Genomic DNA, 15,534 nt, shown 5'->3' with positions numbered 1-15,534 from the left:
GTCATGGCTTGCTGCTCACCGATTGACACGCTGCGGTGTTATTATATAACACTGGTCGACACTAAATTTGTATTCGCGATGCTCGTGTGCTGCATTTGTAGTTCTCGACTTCTAAAATCGACTGGTTACTGGCGTTTGTTGTTTATTTTGAAAAATTCCGAGATAGGAAAGGGATCAGCGTTTTAACGGCGTTGAAGTCACTTGCATATTTGCATGATTTCATGTTCAGATAAGTTAAAATGCTAAGTTATTACGATATCTGAATGTCCCCATGAGTGTTTTTCAGGCAAAAATGGGCCTCCCAGGGGAAACGATAGGTAGAGATTTTGAAAACTGTTCAGCAGCATATGAGCATAAAAGCATATGGAGACGCATGGTACATTTATGCGATGATTCATCTTGCAACTAAACTTTTTATGCAAATATCATTACATTCGTTTTATTAAATAAATTAATAAGGGGGCAAGCATTTGTATGGAACTTGTATTGATGGAAACCTGAACCTAATTGCATGCTGGGAAGTACATGTTCTTGGTTTACATGTGGAATACTGTGATCAATAAATCACTAGAACATAGTTTCCCAAAGTGGTGGGTCGCGACCCCCCAGCCTGTGTAAATCTTATGGAAGGGGGTCGCGACCCCCAACTTTGGGAAGCTATGCACTAGAATGTTGATTTCAAACAGCAGGTTCCCGGGCGACTTCTGAGCGATATTCGCAATTCATCCACGGTTGTCTTATCCACCTCATCTAGTTTCCTGTAGTTTGCTAGTTTGTTGTTTCAAGAGATCCTATTTTTATGCTGGATCAGCTGAAGTACGAAGGCTGTCATTTAAAATGTAGAAAATTTCGATTTATCAAATACCATATTAATGAAATTTACCGATTCAGAAGAACTTCATAACGGAAATCAACCCAGTATCTCTCTGCTTACCCCCAACAACGCCCTTGCGTATTATGTTTAGTCTAAATTAGTTTGTTGCAGATGTTCTAGGTCCTCCAAATTGTTCTGGAATTCGGATCAATTAATCTAGCAGCTTTAAAATTAGAAAAATGACTCAGTAAATTTTAAAAGTGTGTACAGCTCTATTATAAATAAGCTCAAAACTAATACTAGTAACATATAGGATGTGAATATTGTACTTTGTTTGTATGTGTCAATAATTAGTAGTAATGTCTGTCTGTTAGTTTATAGTTGACTGGAAGATTGTATGTGTATATTTTGTAAAATTTTATGTGTTTTAAATGTCCGCAGAAGATTGTCAAAGGCCAGTGAATCGACCGAAACGTCTGGATAGTCTGGCAATTTTATTGTTTTGTCTTTACTCGCCGAAAAATGATTGATAAAAATCTTTTTTATGTAAGAATCTATATAACAATTTCGCATATGCCCAGCTCTTGTACAAGCTTTGGTAGGTATACCGAATTGTTAAAAAAATCTAACAGTCGCTGGTTGGTTGTATCAAATTGTCCACAATACGCTTCCAATTTGTAATGATTCCAATGCCTCATCTTACCTTCTCATCGACAGCGAACTCAACATGCTTTTCCTCAATGCGGTTCAGTCCGCATTTGAATTTGCTTCCGCTTTCGTGGCCTCCGCCAAATCCTCCTACGCCTCCGACACCGCTGTACCCCGTTAGTCCTTTGGGAAAATAGTGCGTCCCGGTCCGGATGTTGATGTAATACTCTGGTGCATAGGAACAGCCACCTGATAAACAAGAGAAAACAAAAGGAAAATATTCAGATTGATCCACCTATTTCCTTTCTTATTTTAGCATTTTATGATTATGAATCATACACTTTAGAACCCCATAAACAAAATTAGGATTATATTGCACGTTTTTTTTTGCTTTCAGAACCGTCATTAGAGTTCATAACTTTCTTAATTTTTAAATAAATAAGAACGTCTATACAATGGCCAACAGTGGCCAACATCTAAGGACAGGAAAACTAAAAGCAGCTTTCTGCTGCAAAGGTAGCCACCGTATTACGTGGACAGGTTCTTCTGAGTTATTAATGTTTACATAATTACATAGAAATGTGCAATGAATATCTTCCTTACGTAAAGTATGATTGAGATATGAACGACAGATACGACACAAACGAAAGGATATCCTAATGGAATATAAAATTATGCAGCAACAGCGAGCTGATAAAGCCAATCAAATATGAGAGTAAAAAGTGTTGAACCCGTTCACCCCATCTGCATGTTTTCCGACTTTTTTTTCACAAGGCCTTAAAAAAAGTGTCCATTGAAAATTTTGTTCGTTTTATTGTGCAATAAATTTCATTACATCGTCTCGATACTTTCCCTGATACGACACTCGGATGGGGATCGTGTTCGTTTTTTTTTGCACAAGAGGTGGAACGATGAAGAACTGATGCGGAAATTGGAAAAACTGAAACTGTTGCTGGTGTTGGGGGAACATGCTTCAATTGCGCGATGTGATAAAGGTGCTGCTGTGGCATGAATTTCCTTTTGCATTGTGTTTCATGCGATGTTACCTCGGGGTCATTGGAATTTCAACAGCATCGAAAATTGATCGTTCTACCGTAAAACGGGTAAGGCGGGTATCATTAATAGATTAAATAGGATTTGAATCATTGATTTGGAAAACTACAAAATTCTATTTTTTACAATTAAGAAATTTCCAATTAGTTTAGTCTATGTTAAGATAAAGTTAAATCGTGATTGTAGTAGCCAGAGGCTGTGTATCAAAAAACGCACCTTCTGGTACTGTTTCTGATGGCTTGTCAACCACCACAGTCATCATCTACGGTACCAACAATAATGGGGCGAAACTAGCTCTTTTATGGGTCAACCGCCAAATTCAATTAGCCTCCTATTGATAATGGTGCAGGTGTGGGTAGATAGTTGGTCCCGAATGGTGATTATGTACCGCCAACCGACTACGACAGCACAACCGCTGTAAGGCAGCAGGGTAATTTAATGCCTTAATTATGTATTCCTACAACGCTTTCTGGTGGTGGCATCCCACCGTTTCGCCTTTGGGGTAGCTTGTTTGTAAATGTTGGGTTGCATCAACTGCAAGCTCTATTAACCCTATAATTAGGTTTATTTTACATTTCGTTCACACCCTCAGTCGAAATATCCTCTTGGAACAGTGATTGAGGTTGTTGTTCAAAAAAGTGCCAATTTTTGATAAAAAAGCTACCCACGCCCTATTTGATTGGGTGTAAAACGTGCTTTCAATATTAACCTGTTTTCTTTAGACACACATTTTTCTTCTTATTGGTATATCATTTCGTTTGTCTTTGTATTCAATTTCAAATACGCAATCGCACATTTTGTTAAAATAAATTTTGGACTAATATAAATAGTCATGAAGCCCATAGACGTATTTTGTTTTAAAACACCATTCACATTGCACGCCTGGAAATTAGGAGGAAAAAAATATTTTCATTTTGAAGATGATATTTTAGGAACAAAATGTCTCCAGCTTACTATTTAAGCCTTATTTTGAAGTTTGTTGGAATAGGATGGTCCCAATACATTTTGATATAAAATTTTTAACTTCTACATTCCTAATTTGGACGTTGTACGATGTTCTAGAAAGTTTTTCCTTATTTAATTTTGAGGCAATATGCTGAATAAATCATTGTTGTACGTCGTTTGTATCATTAGTTATGATAATTCCAAATAGTAATGTTAGCACGGCCCGTTTTGGTTACATAACCAAGTGAATACACTGGTGGATTGCAGAGGTATCACTGTTTTTCTTAAACAAATCCGCCATTTTCAAATGCCGAGCTAAATCTATCACATGTTATGCACATGCATACATTGAGTTTCAGTTAATGATTTGTTTACGTTTTTGTCTGCAAGTTTATGGATATAATGTCTGTTTCCGTTTCCGTGATTTAATTTGGTTTCGTGGTATTACAAGGACAAATTTTAATGCACAATGGAGTGGTTTTTTCTACGTGGTTTTTATAGGCGGATTTTGGGATTGACATCGGTTTTAACCAGAGCATTAGTGATTAATCATAGATTTAATCATGATTAATGAATAATGGGCTATTTAATCATTATTCATTAATCATAATCATGCAAAAAACATGATTTAATCATCAATCACTACTCGTTAATCATAACATTTTACATTTAATCACTAATCTTTAATCATATTCATAGTTGTTTTGAGTTTATTCATTAATCATCAATTTTAATCATTGCATATATTGCTTTTATTCATTAATCTTTAATCATAATCATAGAATTTTTATACCATTTAATACCCCAATTTGGTAGAAAGGTTACTTGATTATTGGTCACTATGCAAATCATTCAATTTGATTATTCATAATCGTTAGAGTAGAGTGGGGCAAGAGTGCGCGTGGGGTAAGAGTACGTTTTCGATTTTTTGAAGTAATAAAAAAAGATAAACTAGCAGCACTGCATCAGTTTGACAGGTATTCTGGCCAATTATTATCATGTGTAATTGTAAACGATTTGAATAAATAACAAGGGAGATATGGAGTTAGATAACTTTTTGGTCATTTTGCTAAAAATAATTGGATTTCCGCAACTAGTATTTCATTACCATATATACGTTCAATCAGGTGAACATTATACCATTTCGATAACCTATTGTATAGAGTACTTTATGGTACAGAACACCAATCCGGATGGTTTTCCAAGAAGTCAAAACCATTACTTGAATATTTTTTGGGACTGTGGGGTAAAAGTACGCAGGAACCGGTGGGGCAAGAGTACGCATAGGAATCTTCAAGTTATGATGTCAAACCCGTGTCTATGGCTGAAATAAGACTTCTTCCAAAGCGTCAAGATCCACAACTAAGAAAAAAGGGACAGAGTTTGAAATTATCACAAGTTTTTAGGATAAGTTGAAGTTATTCGGTGTTAGAAAGGACTTAGCGAACAAAGCACTGAAACGAAATAATGAAATTGTATTAGGACTTGTTGTACACCTAAACATAGTACGAAAACACAATTTCATCTAAATGATAATTTCATTTAATCAAAAGAAACATTCATAAATTACGCATCGTTTAGCTGGGAGGGGTTGTGAGATGTGTGACGATCCATATAATTGTTAAAGGATTCATACAAATAGTGTAAGAGGGGGGGGGGGGGGTGGAGGTGTGATGAAATAGCCAAATTTTACGTTACGTGATTGGTGGACCTTCTTTAAGGAAAATGCCTTTGTATACGCCACGCGAAACCTGATATATATATATTTTTACCTCTGTAGTTTTTTGTATATATAAAAAACAATGGTTTTTCGTATGAAAGTGCACATTTTTAGGACCCCCTCCCCCTTTAAGAGTTACGCAGGGCCGGATTTAGCCGGAAGGGGGCCCCGGGGCCGACGGTATGTGGGGGCCCCGAAATGTACAGAAAAGGTTGGTTTTGGTACATAAGATTTGTGGGGGCCCGGGGCCACGGCCCCCCCGGCCCCCCCATAAATCCGGCCCTGGAGTTACGTAATCTTCAAACATTCCCTAATATATGCTAATTAAACATCAATTAAATGTTATTAACTCTTATTTGTGTTAATATATACTCAAAGCACATGATTGGATAAATGCGTACTCTTACCCCACCCGATGCGCACTTTTACCCCACCGGTGGGGTAAGAGTGCGTTTTTCACTTGTCTTGCAATAAGGGTTCTACTAAAACGAATCTCAATAATTTCAATATTTTTTCCACTGGGTAACATAAAGGAAGAGTATATTAATCATCGACACTGATTTGATATGCAGAAGCTTGCTTCATAAGGGCCACATGATCGATTGAAAACTAAGTGCGTACTCTTGCCCCACTCTACTCTAATCATTATTCATATCGAACGTTAATCATTAATCATATACATATTGTGTCAATATTTAATCACGATCGTTAATCGTTAATCATACTCCAAACGCTTTATTCATTAATCATAATCGTTAATCATTGTCAAAAATTTATTTAATCGTTAATCATAATCATTAATCATTGTCAAAAACGAATAAATCATTAATCATAATCTTTAATCATAGATTTGAATGATTTAATCATAACAAATTTAATCATTCATAGGTAGCTTTATTCATTAACGCTCTGGTTTTAAACGATACATAAAATGACAAGCAGTGGAAAACGCATCTAGAACATACCCTCGGAAAACCCGGAACATCTCCGGTGGCCAAGGACCAATCTCAGGTTTTGCATGGGGATCGTATACTAGAAGAGTTTTTGCGTCCGATGGTCCCAATTTTATTAAAATCGGATCGTTCTACGCAAAGTTATGCTGACTTGAACTTCGACAAAATTTTGCCTATCTCATCCTTTTTGTCTAACCCCTTCTTATGTGGGTTTTTGATTTTGTGTTTTACTCGATTATGAAATTTAGGCAATTTCCTGGCAGATAAATCATCTCAAAATTTAAGTTCAAAATACTTACTTATGATGATATCAAATAAAATTTCATTCAAAATTTATATAGTTTTTTTCCTTTTCCATGATTGTTGTCAAAAATAGAGGAAAATATATGGTCCCATCCGAGATTGTTCAGTACAAGTTTAATAAATTCACATATTTGTCATTTCTAGTTGAACAGAGTCAATTTTGGGGCAAGGATGTTATCAATCATTTAGTAATTCGCGTTCGATCATTTAGTAATTTGTCAATAAATCATTCTAAAAGCTGAATTTCGAAATGTGTTGTATGGTGGACTTCTAGTGCGAAGGTTTTTCTACAACTCTGCCTTATGGTTCGTTTTTTGAATACCACTAGTAACGGAGTTATTGCTATAGTTTCAGTAACTTAGATTAAATGATAACAAAATTCCAATCATTTAGTTCAAGCTACTGCAACTAGCGTTATAGCTCCGTTATTAGTTGAATTCCAACAACGAACCATTGATCAGAGTTGTAGAAAAACCTTCGCACTAGAAGTCCACCATACAACACATTTCGAAATTCAGCTTTTGGAATGAGTTATTGACAAACTACTAAATGATCGAACGCGAATTACTAAACGATCGATAACATCCTTGCTTTGGGTGAACTACTCTCAGCTCAGCTTTGGGCATTATGTTTTTACGTGGATTAAGTTAAACTACCTAGTAGGGTGGCTCAAATTAGTATGGGAGAAACTTTTTTCAATTTTTTGTTGGGCCGCCCTTTTATTCGGTTCTATTTGATGCTCTGATGCTCTGGACAAAATTTCAGCTAGATCGGTCAACGTTCGGGCGGTGCTAAACTCGTTGGAAGTTTATATGCAAAAATGTATGCAGAATCATCCAAAAACACTGAACTGCAGTTGGATAGCACAACTTACGATGAAGAACTATGATACTCATTCAGATCTGAAGAATTTAATACATAATTTTATGCAGAAAACCGCGAGAAGACTAGAGTTTTCTCGGCTAAGTTATTAGCATTTCTCTGAAGTGGGGTTTGAGCAAATTTCGTTTCATTTACCTTTGAAAAGAAATAAATTCACCCCTACAACACGCCAGTAAAATGTTGATATCTTTGCCTAATAAACTCTAATCTTCTCGAGGTTTTCAGCATAACATTCTGTATTTGATTTTATAAGAACTGAATGAGTATCATAGTTCTTGATCGTAAATTGTGCCGTCCAACTGCAAATCACTGTTTCTCGATGTTTCTGCATACATGTTTCCATATACACTTTCAACGAGTTTAGCACCGCCCAAACGTTGACCAATTTGGCTGAAATTTTGTTCAGAGCATCAGGGCATAAAATAGAATCGAATAAGAGGGCGGCCCATAAAAAAATTCGAAAAAGTGTTTTTTGAGCCACCCTACTACCTAGTGTTAGAAGAGCCATTTTAAGCAAAATTGGGTTGTTGGGATATGGTACGGGTTTAAGCGAAAACAACCCAGTCTTGAGTATTTTTAGGTTTCCGTGTAGTGCATAAGCGCCCCATCATTTGAATGCTTGATGTCACCACTTAAAGTATACTCCAGAGTCATTTGAAAAATTTCATAATTCTCAGTTTTGTATTGAAACGAGAAATTTATTCTTAGTTTATAGTATTTCACTCTATGGTGATTTAAAGTACTTTGAATAATAATTTCTTCCTCTGTAAAGTCGTTAAAAACAATTAAACGATGGATATTTACTTTGCACAGATGAAATAATTTAAATAAAAGTTACTTGACTACGGAAAAATACAAGTTACTAGCTACTCTACTAATATTATCTACAGGCCCCAGGTAGCAGACAAAGTGGTAAGAAGTTTGTCAAGCCGAAAATAGCAGAGACATAAAAAAAAGTTCTACAAAGTTGTTCCTTACGGAAAGGGACTGATTGTTTTTTTTTTCATAAAAAATAGGGTGGGCCTTATTGAAAAGGGGCCCTCCTTAGCCGTGCGGTAAGATGCGCGGCTACAAAGCAAGACCATGCTGAGGGTGGCTGGGTTCGATTCCCGGTGCCGGTCTAGGCAAGTTTCGGCTTGAAAATTGTCTGGACTTCCCTGGGCATTGAAGTATCATCATGTTAGCCTCATGATATACGAATGCAGAAATTTAGCTCGCAGTTAATAACTGTGTCAGTGTTTAATGAATTGCTGCGAGGCGGCAATGTCCCAGTGGGGATGTAAAAAAGATATTTAAAAGAAATAAAACTTTTTCATATACAATGTTCCGCGAAGTTGTAGTTGAGCCAGTTTCCAAGAATTTGGATATAAAAATTATTTTTCTAACTCTTGACCGGTTAAAAGCAATTTTTCCAAGTTTACTTAGGGTGACCCTTAACAAAGCACTTTTTTGCTTCAAATTTCTCAGCAATATGGTGTTCAGACCACTTTTTGAGCTTTGTAGGGCGCAACTTTTAGTGTACTTAGCGTTTTCATATCTCATGCGGATCAGAAGACATTTTGATTTTTCTTATAAGAAACCTTTTCTTCTAAAAAAACGTTTCTTCTAACGGCTGTATCTATGAATGACGCAAACATTTTATCAATCTGTTCCCTCGACTTATTTTGCTATTTTCAGGCTTCATTTAAATGAATTATAATCAAGAGGATAGTTGAAAATAACACAATATTAAGCATTAAAAAATTTCCATGGCATACTTCGTTTTATGGCAAACGCCACACCATTTTGTTATAGAACCTGAACAGAAGCTAATATATTGAAAACAGCATTTCGTATGAACTTTATATGGATATGAGGTTAAATGAAAAAAAAAAAATATAAAAATTAATATCCAAAATATTTTAGGCATAACATGATCAGATATTTTAATACAAAACGAAAAATAATTTTATTTTATTATTAATGCCAAAATATGTTATGCCTGGAATACTTTGCATATTAGATTTTGATATTATATTTTGTTATTACAAGTCCATAATAGTGTTGAGAATCAATAACAGAATTGAGTATTACTGAGTTATTTTTTTTTTTTGCTCGAGCTCCCAACCACTCCCAGCATGGTCTGGCTGCATTGCTGAACAATAGACTAGGTGGCAATTTTTCACAGAAAAAAATATCGAGTGTGACGGTCTGGTTCTTAGTAGTGGAACAATCGATTTCGTTATGATTTTCACATAAGTTTGAACATATAATCAATATTTATTAGAGTAGAGTGGGGCAAGAGTGCGCGTGGGGTAAGAGTACGTTTTCGATTTTTTGAAGTTATAAAAAAGATAAACTAGCAGCACTGCATCAGTTTGACAGGTATTCTGACCAACTATTGTCATGTGTAATTGTAAACGATTTGAATAAACAACAAGGAAGATATGAAGTAAGATAATTTTCTGGTCAATTTGCTAAAAATAATTGTGTTTCCGCAACTAGTATTCGATTACCATATATACGTTCAATCAGGTGAACACTATTTCGATAACCTATTGTATAGAGTACTTAATGGTGCAGAACATCAATTGGGTTGGTTTCCAAGAGGTTTGTGAGATGTATGACGATTGATATGCATTTCTTTAGAGGATTCATACAAAAATTCTAAAATAGCGAGGAGGTGTGATGAAATGGCCAAATTTTGCGTTACGTAATTAGTGGATTACTTTAAGGAAAATTCCTTTGTTTACGCCACGCGAAACCTGACCTCCATAGGTTTTTGGTATTTGAAAAAAACACAATATTTTTTGGTATGAAAGTTCACATTTCTAGAACCCCCTCCCTCTTTCAGAAATAAGTAATCTTTAAATATTACACAATATACTTTCAGTAAACATCAATTAAATGTTTTTTTGTTAAATATCTTGGCTGTGCATATGCACAGCATATGTTTCGAAATGGACAAATTGATATGAAATTTGCGAAAAAGAATCCACGTGTCTTGGAGGGACACGAACCCTCAACCTCCTACTCTCTAGATAGGCGTGATAACCCCTACACAACAAGACCACTTAAGACACGTGGATTCATTTTCGCAAATTTCATATCAATTTGTCCATTTCGAAACGTATGCTGTGCATATGCACAGCCAAGATATTTAACAAAAAAATGGTTTTCGTACGGCCGAGTTGCCGAATAATATGAAATTAATTAAATGTTATTAGATCCTTTTCATGTTAATTAATACTTAAAATTCATGATAGGAAAAGTGCGTACTCTTAACCCACCGGTGGGGTAAGAGTGCGTTGTTTAGATGTCTTGCAATAAGGGATCTGCTAAAATGAATTTAATTACATCCATTATTTTTTCCACTGAGTAACATAAAGGTAGAGTATACGAATCATCGACACTGATTTGATATGCAGTTGATTGTTTCATAAGGTCCCCATGTTCGATTGAAAACTAAGTGCGTACTCTTGCCCCACTCTACTCTATATCTGTGAATCAGATTTTTTCATTCGTACATTCAAAAGTAACAGAGATTGGGAGATTGGGGCCCTCCTCAGCCGTGCGGTATAACGCGCGGCTATAAAGCAAGACCAAGCTGAGGGTGGCTGGGTTCGATTCCCAATCCCGGTCTAGGTAATTTCGGTTTGGAAATTGTCTCGACTTCCCTGGGCATAAAAGTATCATCGTGTTAGCCTCTTGATATACGAATGCAGTAATGGTAACTTGGCTTAGAAACCTCGCAGCTAATCACTGTGGAAGTGCTTAATGAACACTAAGCTGCGAGACGGCTCTGTTCCAGTGTGAGGATGTAATGCTAATAAGAAGAAGAAGAAAAATAAGAGATTGGGAGAAGGGTCATTTGGCCGAAACCCATTCGGCCGAAAGCCATTTGGCTTTGGGTCCTTTGGCCGAAAGGGTGGTTTGGTCTAAAGGGTCGTTTAGCCGTAAGGGTCGTTTGGCCAAAAGGGTCATTTGGTGACAGGGTCATTTGGCTGAAAGGTTCGTTTGGCCGAAAGGGTCATTTGGCGAAAGGGTCATTTGGCTGAAAGGTTCGTTTGGATGAAAGGGTCGTTTGGCCGAAAGGGTCGTTTGGCCGAAAGGGTTGTTTGGCCGAAAGAGTCATTTGGCCGAAAGAGTCATTAGGCCGAAAGGGTCATTTGGCCGAAAGAGTCGTTTGGCTGAAACTGTCATTTGGCCGACAGGGTCGTTTGGCCGAAAAGGTCATTTGGCCGAAAGGGTCGTTTGGCCGAATATGACATTTGGCCGAATAGGTCATTTAGCCGAAAAGTTTATTGAAAAGTGAGAAATTAGGAATCAGAAGAGAGACGTGTCACTAATCACTTCGTGCTCCTCTTTTTTAACAGTGAGAAGCGAGAAATGAGGAGTGAGAAGTGAGACTCTAACTTCTCACTCTTCTTTTATCACTACTCACTTCACGCTTCTTACTTTTTACAGTGAGAAGAGAAACATGAAGAGTGAGAAATGAGACGTCTCACTCCTCACTCCTCATTTCTCGCTGTAAAAAGTGAGTAGTGAGACGTCTCACTACTCACTTTTCACTCCTCTCTTTTTACAGCGAGAAGTGAGAAATGAGGAGTGAAAAGTGAAACGTCTCAATACTCACTTCGCGCTTCTCACTTCTGACAGCGAGAAGTGAGGAATGACGAGTGAGAAGTGAGAAATGACTCTCACTTTTCAATCAACTATTTGGCTAAATGACCTATTCGGCCAAATGTCCTATTCGGCTGAATGACCTATTCGGCAAAATGACCCATTCGTCCAAACGACCCTTTCGGCCAAATAATCCTTTCGGCCAAAAGACCCATTCGGCCAAATGACTCTTTCAGTCAAATGACCCTTTCGGCCAAATAACCCTTTCGGCCAAACGACCCTTACGGCCAAATGATCCTTTCGGCCAAATGACCCTTTTTGGCAAATGATTATTTCGGCCACACGACTCTTTCGGCCAAACAACCCTTTCGGCCAAATGACCCTTTCGGCCAAATGACCCATTCGGCCAAATGGCCCTCTCGGCCAATCAACCCTTTCGGCCAAATGACCCTTTCTGTCAAACGACCCAATGGTCTGTTCGGCCAAACAACTTTCGTCCTAGTGGCTTTCGGCTAAATGGCTTTCGGCCGAATGGGTTTCGGCCAAATAACCCTTCCCCGATCTTATGCAGAATTTGGAACATTGTATGTATACCCGTATCTCTGCAAATGAAAAAGTTTTATTTTTGTTTTAAATGTGACCCACCCTAATTTTTGTGAAACCCTCAAAAAGCCCCTTTTCCGTTCGTTTCCTTTCAAGAGGCTCGGAAGCCTCCTTTCAAGAGGTTCGGGAGCCTCCTTTCAAGAGGCTCGGAAGCCTCCAACCCTTTGGCTTGCAGCCCTTCTTTCAAGGGGCCAAGAAGCGTCTTTTTGACATGCTCGGAGGCCTTCTTTTAAGGCTCAAAGAGTCCTCAACGTCTTGTAGGAAGCTTCATGTGTAAACGTAATTTGATTGGATAGTTTCACGGAACAATGAATATTTCAAACAACTTTTTGGAGAGCCATATATCCCGTTAGTTTTCATGTCCGTTTTGCATATATCTTGAGGGTTACGTTATTTTTTAATTACAGCGAAAAAATAATAGGGGTACCCTCCCTCAATAAATGCAAAAGTTCGAAGTGGTACCTCTAAAGGAAAAGGTTGAGAACCGCTACGCTAGGAGAAAAGCCAAAAAAGAAAAAGTAGAATCACGAAAAAAAATCACAGCAAGATATGGGATGTAATTCCCTAAATAATTTTAATAATTTCAAAATGATACAAAATGATTACAGATCAATGCAAAAACCACCTTCAAACCAAAGCAACAACATCGCAATCAATAATTTTAAAACCCTACCCCTCCTATTCCTATTGTGTATTTGTGATCCCTAACCTCGAGTCAGTCGCGTGTACGACGGCTACCCAAACTAACTTTAGTTGTAAGAATCACAAGAATTGTAAAATAAATTGTACAAAAAAAAACATATTTCCGGCTCCGTAACGCCAAATGTCAAATGAGCCTTCTAAATAAACGCAAGATTAAAAAAAAATGATATGTATTTTAAAATTATTAAGAGAAGCAGGTTAGGCTTTTGATTACCTACATTGTACATAAAATTTAGAACATAAAGAACAAATGGAATCTCGCCGGTCGATAATCATCATTCAAATCACAAACTGTTAAGAAAATTATTTTGAGCTTTTTAGTGGAATGTTTTCACCTGTCATAAGACGAGTTTATACAATCCCTCCCTCGAGTCGAGTCAAGTACGAGACACTGAAGACGGCCTTACCGTTGAAGTCGAAATACGTATCTGTCAAGATACAATTAAGTGGTGGAATTCAATGGGATTGTATAAACTCGTCTTATGACAGTCACAAACTGTTCTTTTTAAGAACTGAGATATCAACGTTCAAAGTCTATGTTTTCGCTACGATTTTCGATTTGTGTAATCGCAAAATGTACCCCAGTCTTGAGAACGCAGATGCAGTCCTCGCGAGCGAAAAAAAAGATCAACGGAAAATAAACTCAGATGAAAATAGTCTGTGTACTTTGTTGTTCGATAATAAAATGGTGCTAATGCTTTAGATTTTGATTGAAACTTTTTCCAAGGTAGAGTTTTCGTTTTCCTTCGTAGATCACAGCATCCGCTCATAACTTAAATTATGCATATATTACTGAATAACAATCTCAAACAGAAATCCGAGCTAGCATTCCCAAAAGTCTCTACATTCCTTTAGCCTTTTCACCGTTGCATGTGAACCAATGTTGGAGACGATGCTGGATGGACCATTGAAGGAAGCAAGCATTCCAGTCAATTGGGTTAGATAAACATTTTATTTGCATATGGATGTGGAAGTTTACTGTGATTTGCGACTCTGCCTATTGTGTCAAGTGGGCTTGACAAAGCCTAGCAAGTCAATTTGTCAAACCATTTCCCCAATGAATGCTTGTTAAAGCAATCCGGACAAGAAATATGCGAATGGTTGAAATGTGATTTTTTGCTGTATGCGAATTTCTGTTTTGAGGAGAATAGACATAGGGGAAGAGGCCCCAAAACGCCCCCCCGATGCAAAACGCCTTTTGTGGTTTCCGTCATATTTACCGTCATTAAGATGGCCGTAACAAAACTAGATCTAAAATTATGTAGGTTAGGCGAAAAAAGTTTCAAAATAGTGTATGGGAAGGTCGGAAAAACCGAAAATTTCCACATTTTGAAGAAACATCTAACATTTTGGCGAGGCAAAACGCCCTAGTGGCGCAAACCTACAATGTACTTGCGTCTCCACGCACTATCCATACCAGAATGCTGATTCGCCGACGCATGGTAATTTGTTCCCTAGTAGTTGCCAGCTGAAAGGCGTTTTGCCTCATGAGTTTTCCGGCAACAGAATATCACCACTTTTTTAAAATGTGAATATTATCAATATGATTGAGATTTTTGACAATTTTTGAATGACATCAACTAGCTATCTTGTTTAACTGTTGCATAATGTAAAAATACCCATGAATAGCGTTACAAATAAGACAATAAATCAATGTTTGCTTAGCTAGGGCATTTTGCCCCCCCTTCCCCTACGTATTTATTCTGCTCAGCTCTTTCTTCTTCTTCTTCTTCTTCTTATTGAACCGAACCGAACCGAACAGAACCGCCGCGCAGCTTAGTGTTCATTAAGGTGATTATACAATCAAGCCATGTGGTGAATTTCAAATTCACCACACGGTTTTCTACTCCTATTATTAAAAGATCAAATCTAGCGTAATAATTTTCGTACAATGCTGAAATTGAAGTCGATTGTTTAGCACAAGTAAGCAAACGATCTACGAATGTTTCATCCCCATGGGCATTGTGGTTCTCTCAATTCGTGCTCTTGAAAAACCACAAGAAAAAGCACGTGGTTTTTAAGATGGCCGAATTGTGGCTTTGTTGTATAACCACCTTAAGCACTTCCACAGTTATTAACTGCGTGGTTTCTAAGCCAAGTAACCATTTTTGAATTCGTATATCATGAGACTTACACGATGATACATTTATGTCCAGGGAAGTCGAGACAATTTCCAATGCGAATTGCCTATTCCAATCCGAATTGCCGAACTCAGCATGGTCTTGCTTTGTAGCCGCGCGTCTTACCGCACGGCTAAGAAGGCCCCCCTTAGCTCTTCATTCTTTATATATTAACGCATTGATCAATTT

The 15,534-nt window shown here is 37.3% G+C and overlaps 1 protein-coding gene across 5 annotated transcripts in view; it reads right to left on the bottom strand.

Annotated features, from left to right (window-relative positions):
• The window catches only part of LOC134210979 (uncharacterized), a 331,489-nt gene that overhangs the window by 37,502 nt on the left and 278,453 nt on the right, over positions 1 to 15,534 (bottom strand). For all 5 annotated transcript variants that reach the window (XM_062687456.1, XM_062687455.1, XM_062687459.1 and 2 more), the window contains one exon: positions 1,518 to 1,711. In XM_062687456.1, coding sequence (XP_062543440.1) covers positions 1,518 to 1,711 — 194 coding nt within the window. The remainder of the gene's footprint in view (positions 1 to 1,517; positions 1,712 to 15,534) is intronic.

Source organism: Armigeres subalbatus, chromosome 2, assembly GCF_024139115.2.
Source record: "Armigeres subalbatus isolate Guangzhou_Male chromosome 2, GZ_Asu_2, whole genome shotgun sequence".
Taxonomy (NCBI): Eukaryota; Metazoa; Arthropoda; class Insecta; order Diptera; family Culicidae; genus Armigeres; species Armigeres subalbatus.
The sequence above is the reverse complement of the archived record's forward strand: the minus strand, read 5'-3'. Positions and strand labels throughout refer to the sequence as shown.